This window comes from Lichenostomus cassidix, chromosome 23 (genome assembly GCF_008360975.1).
Source record: "Lichenostomus cassidix isolate B80296 chromosome 23, HeHo_3.0, whole genome shotgun sequence".
In the NCBI taxonomy this organism is placed as follows: domain Eukaryota; kingdom Metazoa; phylum Chordata; class Aves; order Passeriformes; family Meliphagidae; genus Lichenostomus; species Lichenostomus cassidix.
Window position 1 is genome coordinate 2372835 of NC_139503.1, and position 16963 is coordinate 2389797.

Consider the following 16963-nt stretch of genomic DNA (forward strand, 5'->3'; position numbering starts at 1 on the left):
TTTTCCAATTCCAACCACCTGGGATTGGGATAAATTCCAATTTTTCCAATTCCAAACACCTGGAATTGGGATAACACAACTGGGATAACTCCCTGCTGGTTCAGGGGCTGAGCTGGGGGAAGAGAAGTTCCCAAACCCTTTCCTGGGACTTTTTTCCCATCCTTTATCCGTGGAGAAAACCATCCCAGCTCCCACTTCAAACCCTCCTCAGTCTTGTCAGCCTTTCATCCCTAAATTAGCACATTCCAGAGACAAAGCTGTCAAGGAAAATTACCCATGTAACTAAGGAGGGGGGTGGGTTTAATCATGATTTTTTTCATTTTTTGGGCTCCAAAAGAGCCTGTTTGGAACATCTGTTGCAGGAGCCTCAGCCAGGCAGAGCTCCTTGAAGCTCACCTGAGGTGCTGCTTGGAGAGAGAAAAGCTTTTCACTCATCATTTACTCCCAGCTTTTGGCTTTCTCTTTAAATAAAGCAGCAAAAACTTCAAACCCAGGGCTGCCATTAGCTGGGAAATATTCATGAGGAAAAGCTGCTGCTGCTGCTGCTGTCTTCCTCAGCAGCTTCAATCTGTTCAGGGGAGCTGCCTGGTTTTATTAATTTAAGAGGGGAAAACTAATTAACAGCAGGTTGCTGTCAAAGCAAATCGGACTCTTGTTTTCTTTTTAGTCCAAATCCACCCGAAAGTGCAGCAGGAGGAAGGGAAGCAGCAGGTTTTGGGATATCCCAAAAATCCAGGTGGATGGGAACCTCGGGGTATTTCCAGCCTGATCCTGAAGTTTTTAATGGATGTGTGATCAAAGGAAGGACTTGGGGTTATCAAAGCTCACATTTTGGGGGTAAAAAACCTATTTCTGCCTCAACTGAAATATCAGCAGATTGTCCTGTAGTGATTCTCCAGCTTTTTCCAGGCAGACACAGGGATAACCCCAAAATCCCACCCAACATTCCCTCCCAGGCAACCCAACAGAGTCATTTCCAAGTATCCACAGCAGAATTTGGGCTCTGGCAGGATGTGTTTTGGGATTTTGCAGCCTCTAAGTCACACTCTGTGGCTGTGCTTTGGGGCACAGTGGGTGACAGAGCAGCTTTTGGCCAATAATCCTCATTTTGGGATTCTCCACACTTCCTGTTATCCAGTCCCCAGGGAATGCTCCCACTCTCCACACGTGGGAAAAGCTCAGCTCGGGTGATTTGTGAATGAGAAAGGGAATTTAGAGGCCAAGAAAAGCTTTGCTGAACCCCCCAGAGCTGATGGGGACGCCATAAAACATCCTTGGAAAGATCAGCACAAAATATTGTCCCACTAATGTTACAATGGGATTTCCCCAGGGCTGAACATCCCAAATCCTAAAGAAGGCAACAGAAGCTGTTCCTGAACAGGGGAATGAGAGGAGCTTTAGGGTCTTTTCCATCCCAAACCACTCCAGGATTCCCTGGCATGGGGAATTCATAATTTGGACATTTTTCCAGGACACATTTTAGGATATCCCAGAGTCATCCCAGCCAGCAAGCACCCCAAACCTATGTCTCATGGAAAACCTGTTTCCCAAATAAATCCCTGGGGCAACAGGAACAAGCAGCAGACACCCCTCACTCCTCCCCAAATCCCAAAATGCAGCTCAGCTATTCCTGAGGAATGACTTCTCCCCTAATTGCATCCTGTCCCTTCCAGGAGGAGCTGATCAAGAAGGATCACTGCCTCCTCCCCTCTCCATCCTTCATTTTGGAGCTTAATGGTGCCAGTCAGGCTTTACAAATGACTCCACTTAGATCACAACCAGGCACTACAGAAAGCACCACTTGCCTTTCTTTTTTTTGGTTTTTTTTTAATTTTTAATTAAATAAATCAGAACAATTCTCCCCACCGCTCTCTGCCCTCGAAAATCGGGGATTTGAGAGCCTACTTTGTTTGTAAATTGGGATGTGGAGCAGCACTACAAAGGGCTGTGTCAGGATAATTGGATGAGCAGAAATTTCTGCTTTCTGGAGGGTTTTGCTGCTCGTACACATCCAGCAGATCTAATGGAATACTCAGCATCCTGTCAGATTTGAGGGATGACATCCCAAAGCTCTGCCAGCGCGGCAGGCAGCCTGGGCTGTTCCTCTTAAACCTCCTCATGTTGCTCTAAACGAGAATTTAAGCAGACATTTATTTATTTTTAATTTGGAAAACAGCATCTCGGCAACGGCAACAACAAAAAAAAAATCAATTCCACGAACAGAATTCTCCTTGTTGGGGAAATTGCTGGTAACAGATCCTGCCTGGATCTCTCCCTCCCGCTGGGATGAGTCTGCAGGGTGCTCACAGGGGTTCTGCCTCTTGGAGGTGAAGAGAAACAACCCCCAAATGAGACTTTTAGGGAAAATCCCTCTTTTTTGGCAGCCTGAGGAATGGATCTTTAGGGATCAGAGCTGGCACAAGCTGCAGAATTGCCCAGAATTGCCCAGGAGGTTCTGCAGGAGGTAAAAATCCCTTTGCAGCACAAGGGTTTGATACAGGATGGGGAGTGGGAGATCCAGGATGGAGAGGGGAAGGTTGAAGATGAGGAGGGGAGATTCAAGATACAGAGGGGAAAATCCAGGATGAGGAGGGGAAACAATCCAAGATGAGAAATGGAAAATCCAAGATGAGGAGGGGAAAAAATCCAGGATGAGGAATGGAAGATCCAAGATGAAGAAGAGAAGATGCAAGATGAAGATGCAAGTTGAGGAGGGAAGATTCAAGATACAGAGGGGAAAATCCAGGATGAGGAGGGGAAAAATCCAATATGAGAACTGGAAGATCCAAGATGAGGAGGGGAAAAAATCCAGGATGAGGAGTGGAAGATCCAAGATGAAGAGGGAAGATGAAGAGGGTGAGATCCAAGATGAGGAGGGAAGATTCAAGATACAGAGATGAAGATCCAAGCTGAAGAAGGGAAAATCCAAGATAACGAGCAGAAGATCAAAGAGGAGGACTGGGAGATCCAAGATGAGCAGTGGGAGATCCAAAATGGGAAGTGGAAGATTCAAGATACAGAGGGGAAGTTCCAAGATGAGGAGGGGAGAAAATCCAGGATGAGGAGTGGAAGATCCAAGATGAAGAACAGAAGATCCAAGATGAGCAGTAGGAGATCCAAGATAAGGAGAGAAGATTCAAGAAACAGAGGGGAAGATCCAAGATGAGGAGTGGGAGATCCAAGATGAAGAGGTAAGATGAGGAGGAGAAGATCCAAGATGAGCAGTGGAAAATCCAAGCTGAAGAGGGAAGATTCAAGACACAGAAGATTTAAGATCCAAGATGAGGAGTGGAAAAATCCAAGATGAGGAGTGGGAGATTCAGGATGAAGGGGGAAAGATCCAAGAGGAGGAGGGGAAGATCTAAGAAGAGGACTGGGAAATCCAAGATGAAGAATAGAAAATCCAAGATGAAGAGGTAAGGTGAGGAGAAGGAGATCCAAGAGGAGCAGTGGAAGATCCAAGATGAAGAGGGAAAAAACTCAAGACACAGAAGATTCAAGATCCAGGATGAGGAGGGGAAAAATCCAGGATGAGCAGTGGGAGATCCAAGACAAGGAGGGAAGATTGAAGATACAGAGGGGAAGATCCAGGATGAGAAGGGGAAAAATCCAAGATGAGGAGTGGGAGATCCAAGATGAGGAGGGGAAGATCTGTCCTGTGCCAGGGTTGGAGCTCATCCCATTTATCTCCTCCCAAGGAAGGGAAGTGAAGCAGCCAGGGCGGGGAGATCAATAAATCTGCAATTCTGTGTTGGTACCAATCAGCTCAGAGCAGTCAGGGAGCCAAAATTTGCCAAAAAACACTGCAGGGAGGGGCAGCAGCAGCCAGGGCAGCATTCCAGCATGGAATCTCCAATTCCAGCCCTGCAGTCCCAGTCCCAGTGACAGAGGGGACAGGGGACACTGAGGTGCTGCCACCTCACCTGACACAAACACTTCTACATTATTTCCTTCCTTTTCCTTCTACATTATTTCTTTCTTTTTGAGGAGGCAGGACGAGGAGGAAATTAAAAAAAAAAATCTATGCATGGATTTCTCACAGTCCCTTCAATTCCCTTCCACAGGCAATGGGGAGAAAGCATTTGCAAAAATCAAGATTCACCTTAATGAAAGGGAAAAGGGGAAAATATTGAACTCTCCCAGGTAGGGAACAAATTTGTTGTGTTTAACAACACCAAAAAAAACCCCAAACCAACTCTCTCCACAGCCTGATTGCATCTAACCTTGGCTTTTACATTCCTAAAGTGATTTCCAAATGAAGGCAGGATTAGGGAGAGAGGAGAAGGAACAGGAGACGAAGGTGTTCTGCACAACTGGGGATCAATTTAAACAAGCTGCAAGGGAAATTGTTTTCTTACAGATTATCAGCAAAGCCAGAGCTCATCCCAGGGGACACAGGGGGCTCATCAGAGATGTACAGACATGGCTGTGGGGAACAGACAGCAAAGCAGAGCCAAACCCTGCCTTCCCTCTGCTGGCCCAGCCTGGGCTGATTCAGCTCTGCTGATGAAAAATGCATTTTGTGCTTCCCGTGGAATGACATGGCCTGTTTTGTGGGGATTTGTCTCTGGTGAAATATTGATGTGCAGGCTGGGCTGGGGGAAGGGTTACAGCCTTAAACACACCAGCTCCACCATGGTGTGGTGAAGACACTTTATTGCAAAAATCCAGGGTTTTTAAACTGTTAGTTTGTTCTGAGTTTCCATCCTTGTGAGGCACAACAAATGTGTTTAACCAACACCACAGAGCAGACAGGAACAGCATCAGGTGTGACCAACCACAGCCCCACTGGGAGCACTGATTGTTCCAATCATTGTTTTACAATTATCTAACTTTATTTTTCACCTCTGGTTCAGCTGAGTCATTCCCAGAATGCTTTTCTAGTTAGCCAAAGTGCCAGAAGTGAGCAAGGATTTCACAAGGGCAGCAAAGCCCTCACTTTGCTAGGCTTTTCTGCTCCCCAGCAGGGAGGTTTGTGAAGTGATGATCAACATCTCCTGTCCTACAGACATTTCCCCTTCACCCCTGGAAGGTTTTACTGCTTTGCTGCTTGTTTTGCTTTTGTTTTAAGCCTTGAAAGACAGAAAATAACTGCCAAACTCCCCACAAACCAGCAGGGAAAATCAGGGCAGGTTCCCTCCAGCAGCTGGGCTGAGGTCCTGTCTCCATTCCAGCTCAGGAGCAGGGAGTTAAGTGGATTTTTAAACATTTTTAAACACTCCAGTCCCAGTTCATTCCCTCTGCCAGCGCTGCCTGCGCGAGAGGAGAACCCCCTGACATTTATCTAATCAGGGGAAATTAGAACACTCAGCCTGAATTTGTGTGCAGGGAGAAAGGCTGACTCAGACAGGAGTTTTAGGGAGAGCAGAGCTGCTGCCAGCCAGGGAAAAAGCATCCAAAGGGAACTGCCTGTTCCAGGAACAACAAAAGGGTTTTTTTTTTCCTGGTAATTTAAAGTCATTTATAGGTTCAAGGTGAGCAGGGAAGTGAAATAATCCTTCCAACACAAACCAGTCTGGGTTTAGGTTTAGGTTTGGGTTTAGGTTTGGGTTCAGGTCTAGGTTTAGGTTTAGGTTTGGGTTTAGGTTTGGGTTCAGGTTTGGGTTCAGGTCTAGTTTTAGGTTCAGGTTTGGGTTCAGGTCTAGGTTTAGGTTCAGGTTTAGGTTTGGGTTCAGGTTTAGGTTTGGGTTTAGGTTTAGGTTTAGGTTTGGGTTTAGGTTTAGGTTTAGGTTTGGGTTCAGGTCTAGGTTTAGGTTTAGGTTTGAGTTCAGGTCTAGGTTTAGGTTTAGGTTCAGGTTTGGGTTCAGGTCTAGGTTTAGGTTTGGATTTAGGTTTAGGTTCAGGTTTGGGTTCAGGTCTAGATTTAGGTTTAGGTTTAGGTTTAGGTTTGGGTTTAGGTTTGGGTTTAGGTTTAGGTTCAGGTTTGGGTTCAGGTCTAGGCTCTGCTCCACCAATCCTCACAGCCACAGGATTTCCCCTATAAATCCAACCCTGGAGTCTATCAGAGAGAGCTGGAAATCCAGAGGGATAATTCAAGGGAGCTGGGAGTTCCTTCCACCTTCCCAGCACTCTCTGCACCACACTCTGTACTCAGAATTCCCAGCACCCACCATTAACCCAATAAATAACTGAGTTTCTGACAGGAAATAACTGATAGGACAATGAGGCCTAAAAATAAATTTTTAAATTATAAAAAATTTAAAATTATAAAATAAATTTTTTAAAATAAAAACAACATAAATCACAAAATTTTTAAATGATAAAAATTCTCCATTTTTTCAGAATTCCCAGCACCCACCATTAACCCCACAAACAACTGACTTTCTGATAGGACAATGAGGCCTAAAAATAAATTTTTAAATCATAAAAAAATTTAAAATTCTAAACCAAAATTTTTAAAATAAAAACAAAATAAATCGTAAAATTTTTAAATGATAAAATCTTCCATTTTTCAGCTGGAAGATGCACCCCAGCAGCATGCAGGGCTCCCTGCTCCCTCACCTTGGTACTGAGCACTGAAGCCTTTCTGCCGGTGGTTGCCGTCGGAGGTGAAGTGCAGCCGCAGCCAGTTCTTGCTGCTGATCACAGGGGCAGGCAAATTCATCCCAGTGAACCTGCAAAACAGCCAACAGCACAGCCTGTCAGCATCCCCAAACCCACCATTCCTGGCCAGCCTGCTCCTCCAGGGATTTGGGAATTGCTCAGTCCTGTCCCCCCACCCTGCATTCCAGCCCCACATCCCATCTGGGAGCTCCTGATGGTCATTTCAGGGTTTTCCATTCCTTTTTCCTAAGGCAAAGGAACATTCCCAAGCTCATCCAGTTCCTCTCTTCACAGCTGGTGAACTCAACCACAAAAAACTCCGTTGATTTTAGCTCAGGAAGGGGGAAGGATGGCAAGAGCTGCTTTGTTTGTTATTTTATTCATTACATTATTTTATCATTATTTTATTTAATTTTATTATTTATTTTATTTTATTTTTGCTGAGGAAGATTCCAGCCAGCAACCAAGGTGGGAAGATGCAGAACCCTTTCATCTCTCTTTATAATTTGATTCTTTTTTTTTTTAAATATGAGGCTTGTTTGCATCATGAAACTCCAGGTCACAATGCCTGGCTGAGTTCTGTCCCCTGCCAAGCCTCAGCCTGGGATTTAGGACTAACATGGTGACATCACCATGCCCAAAGCTCATATGGAACCCTATTACTCTTAATGAGAGTTCATTATTTTAATCACCAGCTATCACTTATCCAAAAATTACTGCCATTATTACCACCATTAATAACCAAATGCCATTATTGCCATTCCAACACCTTTTTTGGCATTCCAGCACCCATTATTGGCACTCCCAACATTTTTCAGATTTTCCAGATGAAGGCAGAAGGATTCTGGGACTCTGTTCCACCCAGAGGATAATTCAGATCTGATTATTAAATTAAATTAAATTTGATTATTAAATTAAATTAATTATTAAATCAAAATAATTTCATTAATAAAATTATCAAATTTTTTAGCAGATCTGAGAGGATTTTAGGAAATCCTTCCATCCCCACCCAGAGGTGACCTCACCTTCCCCAGGCTGGAACTGGCAGCATTCATTAAGGGCAGGGAGTTAATGACTCATTAACTGCCCCATCCTCCTGGCCTGTTAATGAACTCACAGGGTAATTAGGCTGCAGAACTGATGCATCTCTGCCACCTACAGTACAACCCAACCCCTGGATGAGCCATGCTGGATCCTGCAGCTTCCTGAGTATTGAAACCTTTGGAAAACTCAACTTTCAGGTGGTTCCCAATCATTTCTGCAGTGATTATTTCCCAAATCTGTTTCTTTCAGGAAGATGAGGAGGTGCAGGGATGGATTCTGCATGGCTGTTTGGATGGATTCTGCATGGCTTTCTGGATGGATTCTGCATGGCTTTTTGGATGGATTCTGCATGGCTTTTTGGATGGATTCTGCATGGCTTTTTGGATGGATTCTGCATGGCTTTTTGGATGGATTCTGCATGGCTTTTTGGATGGATTCTGCATGGCTTTTTGGATGAATTCTGCACGGCTTTTTGGATGGATTCTGCATGGCTTTTTGGATGGATTCTGCATGGCTTTTTGGATGGATTCTGCATGGCTTTTTGGATGGATTCTGCATGGCTGTTTGGATGGATTCTGCATGGCTGTTTGGATGGATTCTGCACGGCTTTTTGGATGGATTCTGCATGGCTGTTTGGATGGATTCTGCATGGCTGTTTGGATGGATTCTGCATGGCTTTTTGGGAGCTCAAAGGCAGCTGGATGGAGTGAATCTGAACCTTTTTCACACACCCACGTTCAAAGGGACAGGTTTGGGGTTGGGATCAAACATGGGATGCCTCAAATCGATCCTGAGGAAGTTCCTCTGGCTGGTTGTCATGACAACATCCCCAAACTTCACCCTCCCACCCCCCAAGGCCATTTTATTGTTCATTCTGCACCACAGCCCAACTCCTCATCAATAACCTTCACCTCTGCAGAGCCAAATTTCCCTCTCAGAGCTGGAATTCAACTCCCTGAGACAAAAACCAGAGAACAAGAAACCAAAGCTGCCCGAGTGAGGCTCAGTTCCTCCTGTCCCTCACCCCTGCTTTTGTTTTTTATCACCAATTTTATGTTTTTAATCCCCTGACACTTCATCTCCACAGACTCCTGGAATTGTTTAGGTTGGAAAAACCTCCAGGATGATCAAATCCAGGCTGTCCTGATCCTCCTCCTCTCCAGGCTGAGAGAGGCTGAAAATGAATTTCCAGACCCATCTCACCACGAACTTCCAAAGATCCCAAACACCTGAATTCCTAAAATTCCACCAGCCCAGTGAATGAACACCTAGAAAACCAACTGGGAAATATGAATGGATTGAACTTCTTGCTGCCTTTGCAACAGCAGGGAAAATTCCTCAAGGCAAAAGTGACCAAAACCAGAGGATTCAGGGAGAAGGAAAACCTTTCCCTGACTTTTCTGCATGGAAATTTTCCTCTGTCAAGGCATTGCAAGCTTTTGGAAATGACAAAATCAGCCAAGAAATCCCCACCAGTATTTCTAAACCTCCTCATTTCCAGGCCCTCCCTGCTCAGACTCTCACACACAACTCTGTTCCCTCTAAAATTCCCTTTCCTCTCCCCTTTCCCACCTGAAATCCATCAGGATGAAGAATTCCATCCTCTGAAAGGCCTTGTCCAGCCCCAAATTGGGTGAGAAAAAGGAATTCAAATGTTCTGGGTAAGGAATACCATGGCTGGAGCTCAGCATTCCATGGAAAACTCAGTGCCCACCTTTCCATCCCATGGAAAACTCATGGAAAACTCATGGAAAACTCATGGAAAACTCATGGAAAACTCATGGAAAACTCATGGAAAACTCAGTGCCCACCTTTCCATTCCATGGAAAACTCATGGAAAACTCAGTGCCCACCTCTCCATCCCATGGAAAATTCATGGAAAATTTAGGGAAAACTCATGGAAAACTCAGTGCCCACTTCTCCATTCCATGGAAAACTCATGGAAAACTCAGTGCCCACCTGCAGCTCCCCAGCAGCTTTTCACCACGAGGCTCCCCCAGGTTTCAAACCATCGTTAGGCAGCATTAATAGTTAATTGATAATGGAATATTTAATTACAGCTGAACACAGCTGTGTGGCCTCGGAATGCAAATCTGGGATGGATCCCAAAGGGAATGGGAAGGAGGATCAGGAAGCAGGAAGGAAGCAGGATTTTGGGATTTTGGGATTTTCCTCGTTGATTTATTTGGTGTTTTCCTCTGCTGTCACCACCTTGTCCCCAACCCGCCCTGAACACTCTGGGGAAAAAACTGCATCTCTCCAACAGCTGATTTTATCCCAAATCCTTTCCAGCAGCATTTCTAACCTGGGATGTTTTCCCTTGAGTGAAACCAAAGCCTCCACATCAAACACAATTCCTCCAATTCCTTTCATGCATAACCAGAGGTGTTAATACCATCAAAACCCCTTTTTTTTTTTGAGATAAAGCACTGAAGAAGTGTGCCTTTCTCAACTCTTTCCTTTATTCCTTTCCTTGCTCTTCCCACTGATTCCAGGCATTAAATATTTATCCCACTCCCTCCCCTGGCACAATTAGTATGACTGTCCATGGATGGCACTGATTACTCTGCATTCACATCCCATTATCTATTTACAATCCCAATTCCTACTTTAATTTGTTTCCACGCGGAGAGGAAGAAAAGGAAGGGAAGAGGAAAAAAAAAAAAAATCAATGAAGTGTCACAAAGTGAGGCAGAAGCACTGGTGGGGGGAGCAGGAGGAGATGTTTGCACACGGAGGAGCCAATTTGGAGCTGAAATTTTAACTCTGAAATTCGATCATCGCGAGTTTAGCCATCAGTTCTTCCTAAAAGGACCCAAACAGAGTGAGGATTCCTGGTGTGGATGCTGCAGGAGGAAAAAGGTCATGACTACAGGCAGGAATTCCACCTGAAATTTTGTTATTTTGAGTGAAACACGTGGAGATGATGGATTTAAACGTGAATTTGAGTGCACCCTGGTGCTGCCCAGAGCTGGGTGCAGTCAAACCCCAGCCTCAAATAAAAGATAAAACAATCACTGGGGATGATTTATCTTTTTTTCCCTCCTGAACTGCTTTTGTTTATTCAATTGAACCTTTCTGTTTATTAATTCTCTCTTCTGACATCCCCTTGGCACGTGGATCTCTGCTGATAACCCCTGATAACCTCTGACTCCTCCTGGGGCTTCCAACACACATTTTGGGGGAATTTCCCTGATATTGGGAGACTGAATATCCCTCTCTCCCTGGAGCTCAGCTTTTCCTGCTCTGGCTGTTTTTAACCCAAAGTGAGACCCTCTGGAGTGGCTGGGAGAGGAGGAGGAGGAGGAGGAGGAGGAGGAAGAAGAGGAGGACAGGGAGGAGGATGGGAGATTCCAGCAGCATTTCCATGGATGGAGGAGTCAAGGCTGGAAATCCAAGGAGCAAAACACATCTGGATCACCTCTGGAAATGTTCCAGACCAGGCTGGATGGGGCTTGGAGCACCCTGGGACTGTGGGAGGTGGCAGAGGGTGGAATGGGATGGATTTAAGGTCCTCCCAACCCAAACCAGCCTGGAATTCCATGATTCCATGACTGTGGATGCTCAGTTTAACCAGAATTGCTGAGGGCACAGAACTGAACCCAATCCAAGCCCAGTTGCACTCCAGGATTGTTGCTGCAGCTCCAACCCCAGCCTGGCCAGAGCCTCCTTTCCCTCCCATCCTTTATTCCTATTTTCCATCCTGCCAATCCCAGGGTTCTTCTCCCTCCCATCCTTCTTTCCTCTTTCCCACCCTTTATTCCTCTTTCCCACCCTTCATTCCTCTTTCTCATCCTGCCAATCCCAGGGTTCTTTTCCCTCCCATCCTCTATTCCTCCTTCCCATCCTGCCAATCCCAGGATTTTTCTCCCTCCCATCCTTCATTTCTCTTTCCCATCCTTTATTCCTCTTTCCCTGCCAATCCCAGGGTTCCTTTCCCTCCCATCCTTTACTCCTCTTTCCCATCCTTTATTCCTCTTTCCCATCCTTTATTCCTCTTTCCCATCCTTTATTCCTCTTTCCCATTCTTTATTCCTCTTTCCCATCCTCTATTCCTCCTTCCCATCCTGCCAATCCCAAGATTTTTCTCCCTGCCATCCTTCATTCCTCTTTCCTCTCCCCAGGATTCTTTTCCCTCTCCCTACATCTCAGGAACACCTCTCAGCACTCTTTGTCTCCCCCTGTATTATCATTCCCTCCACCTGTGTTTTTAACTTTTCATCCAAACCTCTCCTCAAATTATCAGGAGAGCTGTACCATTAATTCTGAACATCTTCTTCGAGCTTGTCTACTCTCTTAAACAAAATAGACTTAAGCACCTCTAGACCTCATTTTCTGGTCGCAGGAGACGTCTCCTCACCATGGACTTTTACGAGGAAAATGAATAATTAGAGCCAGGGATTGTTCTTTCTGTAATGCTGGAGGGATGGGAGGGGCAGAGCTGCATCTGAGCTCTGCTCCAGAGCCTGGGAGGGGATTGGGAAGTGCAGGGAGAGATCCAACATCAGCCCACAGTGTTTGGAAGCGTCAGGAAATCCCCTGATGATGGAGGAATTCCATAAAAAAAAAAAAAAAGGAAATGAACTCCTGGACCAGGCAGGCTTTTCTCCTGGAAGGATGTGCTGCTTCCAGGTTTCCATGTCTCTTTTTTCACTGGAATGTTTTTAAAACTCATCCCAACCCCAAGTGCTCTGGGCTGGGGACAAGAATTGGCAGGGAAGGGAAGGGGAAGGGGAAGGGGAAGGAAGGGAAAGGAAGGGAAGGAAAAGGAAGGGGGAAGGGAAGGGGAAGGAAGAGGAAGGGAAGGGAAGAGGAAAGGGGAAGGGGAAGGAAAGGAAAGGAAAGGAAAGGAAAGGAAAGGAAAGGAAAGGAAAGGAAAACCAGACTGTTCCTCCTGCACAATCCCTGTGCCAGCGCTGGATCCACTCCCTGCAATCAGGAACCAAGACGGCTCCCCATATTAAAATAATAAAATAACAACCCAAAACTTCTTCTCGCTGCTAATTACCCCAACAAACAGAAGGGAAGTGCCAGCCCCACAGTGCTTCCCACGACTCTGAGCACTCCGTTCCAGTCACACCCCACGAGGTGACAAACACGATTACATTGATTCCATTCAGGACAAAACCCACCCGAACTCAGCACGACACAAGGAAACCTAACGCACTTGCTGCATCTCAAATCCTCCCTGAAAGCTGCCACAGCTTTATTAGAATTTCCTCTGCAGCCTTTCCCGCCCGGCTATGGGAGCTGCTGAGATTGTTTTCCCCGGGCAGGGAGGGAGATGAGCTGATAAGGAGGCAGGCTGTGTTTATCAGCAGATAAAGAACAGGCAGCCCCAGCACGGGCAGCCTGGCTCACGGCTTTGCTGCTCCAAAAATGCGCTTCAATCCCATTAAATCTGGATTTTTTACTGACTGGCGAGGCTGGGGAGGCAGGGAGGGGATGTTCCCTCAATATTCAGCTTGCTAAAATCTGAGCAAGAAGCTGGAAGGGGAATTTGGAGTTGGGGTTTTCCAGCTCACCAGGCACTGAGTGGCTCCCTGTGGGAACTGAAGCACCATCAGGTGAGCTCAGCTTTGCTCACAGACACACAGAGGGGACTGAGCTGATCCTGCTGCCCCTGCCTGGTCACAGAGTGTCACATTAATGATGGAAGAGGCACAGGGCAGGTGACAAACAGGGGATCCCCTGATGCCTTGAGGGCTTACCTGAAACAGAGGTTAGACAGAGTTATGAGAATAAAAAGCAGTTTATATTTACTGAAGGCCTTCAGGTGCATTCAGGGCACTCACAGCCCACCCAGGGCTACACCCAAAATGGACAGATTTTTCATACTTTATAAGTTTTGTCCATTTGCATATTGAGGTTTAATCCTCCAATTCCAGCTTCAGCTAATGAAGTCAATTACTCCAAGTTTGCTCCCCCAGTTAATTCACTGCTGTTTCCATATCTTGGGGCTCTGAGACAGTGAGGTGTCCTTGAGTTTGGAGCTTAGAGAGGAATTGTTTTGTCCAAAAATGAGAGAACAGAACCTGTATGGAGTCCAGAGTTACACACTAAAGAATTACACATATATGGAAAATATAGAAGCTAAAATCCTCAATCATCACCACCCAGCACAGGTTCAGCTTTGCCCTGTTCTCCCCTCCAGCTCTGCTCCCAGCCTGTCCCTCCTGTCAGGCACTGATGTGACATCCAGGGACAAAGAAGGGACATGGCCATACCTGCTCCTGTCACCTTGCAGCCCCAGAAGGAAAAATGAATCTAGGAAAGAGAGGGAAAGGAAGGAATCACCTTGTAAAGGACCTCTCAGGTCCCCAAGGATGTCACCACATCGAGGATTTCACCCACAGGTCACCTGTCACCCTCTACAGGTGTCCCCAGCTGCCACCAAAGCAGCCCAGGTGTCACCTCTGAACACTCCTCTGCTGTGTTTTTCCATTTGTTTCTGTCGTTCCTACAAAGCTCTTCTGCAGAGCAGCAAAAAGCCACAGAAATGGGGAGAAAACAAGATTTGGGAAGTGAAACTCATATTCCTGACAGCTCCGTGAGAAATCTGCTCCAATCCCTGCATGGGAATGACAATGGAATGCAAAGCAGTTTTGAGGGGAAAGGAGGCAGAAGATGGGAGTTCTCTGGAGCAAAGAGGGATTTTCTGGCTCACGTGGGATGGGAAGAAGCTGAAGGTTTTATCTATTTTATTTTTATTATTTTAATTGTGATTTATTTTTATTTATGAACCCAGAGCGATGGAAACAACCTGCTGGCTCAAAGTGACAATGAGGGAATCTCTCTCAGGTGAGGCTCTTGCTCAGACCACCAAAAATCCCTGCCTTGGGACACAAAGATGGAAAAGCTCCACCCCTACAGGGTATTTGCACAAAGAACCCACATTTCCAAGTTTCCAGCAGACAGAACAATCCGAACTCTCAGTGTCACTCCTGCTTTGCTCCACAATTCCCTCTGCACTTGGGTTTGAGACCAAAACTCCCCTTGCAGAGCTCAGCAGAACCATCTGCTTATTTACTCCAGATCTGAATTTAGCACCGAGGGAAAGCTGGGAATGGCTGGAAGCCAAATCCCCACAATCCACTGGTTCCCAACCCTCCTGGCTCAAACCCACAAGCAATTCTTTAGGAACAATGAACAACAATCCCTGTGCTGTGGTGACTTCTCTGTGAGGAGAGGAATGGTTTGGGTGGGAAGGAATTTAAATCTCAGCCAGTTCCACCTTTTAGGGACATTTTGCACCATCCCAGGTTGCTCCAGGATGGCTTTGGACACTTCCAGGGATCCACAGCTTCTCTGGGAATTCCAATAAACTGGTACAAATATAAAAATGAAAAGGTGATGCCACCATGGGGAACCACAGGTGACACCACAGGTGACACCACAGGTGACACCACAGGTGACAGAGGACACACCTGCTCTGCTCCCAAATCCTCCAAATCAACCCATTTGTTGTCTTCAAATCAAGGCTTAGCTGATTAGTGTTTAACAGGAAAAAAACACCATTTTGGCCAAGCACTGAGTCAAGAGCACAAGGACAAGATTCCCACTCCAGGGAATCCTGCTCTGCTTTCCCTGTTCTGCTTCCCCAGCCAGCCCAGGCTCTGGCATTTCCAGGACTGGGATTCAGCTTTTCCACCACAAAATCCCCACAAAAATGCATCATTTAACTGGAAAAACCAATGGGAAAATCCTCCAGCAGCAGCAGCAGCAAGAGTCAAGGTGTCACTGGCAGGAGGATTGGGAATATGGGATTGCAATGCTGGGACACAGCACAGGAATCCCTGCTGCACCTTCCCACAGAAAATGCCAAATTATTAAAATCATTAATAATCAAATAATCAAAGCACTAAAATTCAAAGCCAAGGTGGCTGCAGGGGCAGTGGGAGGCAAGGAAAGCATTCCACTCCTCTCCAAGGTCACCCAAGGAAACGAGAATCCCTGAAGATTCCCCAAATATCCTGAAATATCCACGTGCTGGATGTTGAAACTCCAAAAAAAAAAACCAAAAAGGGAGATCAAATATTGGGAAAGCTCTGAGCTTTGAGCCACAAAAGGCAGGAAATGCAGCGTTCAGGCAAACATTGGCTCAGCTCCAGCAGGAGCAGAAGGGAGGAGGAAAGGATACAGATAAGGATTGTCTCCAATCTGTGTTTACCTTATTAATTCCTGATCCCACTCTCCTGCCTGCCAGGTGCTCAGGATTGGGCAGGAATGAAACAAAAGCTGGGCAGAGTTCCCAGAAAAGCAGCCTGGGAGCAGTGGATCTTCGGAGTGTCACTCCCAGGGGTCACTCTGAGCTGCCAGGGGACATGGCCAAGGTGACACTGGTGGCCCTGAGCCCAGAGCACAGTCTGCTGAGAAGTCTAGACATGCCTGGGGTCACACCTTGCTCTGGAAAAGTCATCTCCACGTGCTGATTTGTTTGTGCAGCAGGGAAAATAGCTCTGTCCCCATTTTTTATTTTCCAGCTCCTGCTTTTACCCAGGGAGTGGAGGATTCAAGGGGAACATTTCAGGAGCTCCTCACAATTCCCTGATGTCACCATCTGATGTCATCTGTGACCCAGCTCAGCTCCAGAGAGCATCCATCAGGCACTGAGGTTTCTCCCAAAACATCAAATCCTCACAAAAATCAAGGCTTTCCCCAAAATCCTGGCTTGCTTGGAATGACTTTAGGATTATCCAGTCCCAGCCCAGGGTGCTCAGAACTCCTTCCTTCCCCTCAGAAGGGCAGAGTTGCTGCTGTTTCCCACTAAAAAAAATAAAATAAATAAAAGGCAACAAAAAAGATGCTCTGGGATCACTGAGAGGAATTTCAATGAGGGAGCAAAGCCTGGCTAATGATGATGTGGAAGGAGCAGTTTGCTCAGAACTGTCCCCCTGGGAATTCCTGCAGTGTCTCCAGAAGCTGAACCCCAGGATTAGGGCAGGGAAGTCTCTCAGAACGAAGCAGATCCTTAACTTGCTCTGACATTGTCGTTTTACACCACATTATTCCACGGCAGAGCTGCAAAGCAATAAATCCTCCCTCTGCCACGGTGTGGGAGCCTCTGAGAGGTGCCAGCCAGCAGCTAAAGCAACAGATTGTTTGGCTAAATTCTCAGTTCTGCCCTGAATTTCACCTTGTCCTCAATGGCTCTTTAGCAAGAAAAAAAAAAAAAAGAAAATAAATAAAGAGTCACCTGTTTAAAGCCCACAGGAAGCTCTGAGATTTCATTCCCTGATAAACTCCTGCTGGAGCTTTATTGTAACAACAGCAGCAGCGACAAAGAAAGGTGCTTTGCAGTGACTTCCACTCAATGGAACTAGGAGAGAAATAAAACTTTGTTCTCCTTCCTTTGGTGCTTTCCAAACTGATCCTT

The 16963-nt window shown here is 46.1% G+C and overlaps 1 protein-coding gene across 2 annotated transcripts in view; it reads right to left on the reverse strand.

The window, feature by feature from the left end:
• CSMD2 (CUB and Sushi multiple domains 2) overlaps positions 1-16963 on the reverse strand; it is a 301010-nt gene that overhangs the window by 153474 nt on the left and 130573 nt on the right. For both annotated transcript variants that reach the window (XM_085081419.1, XM_085081420.1), the window contains exon 7: positions 6502-6614. In XM_085081419.1, the coding sequence (XP_084937545.1) occupies positions 6502-6614 (113 nt within the window). The remainder of the gene's footprint in view (positions 1-6501; positions 6615-16963) is intronic.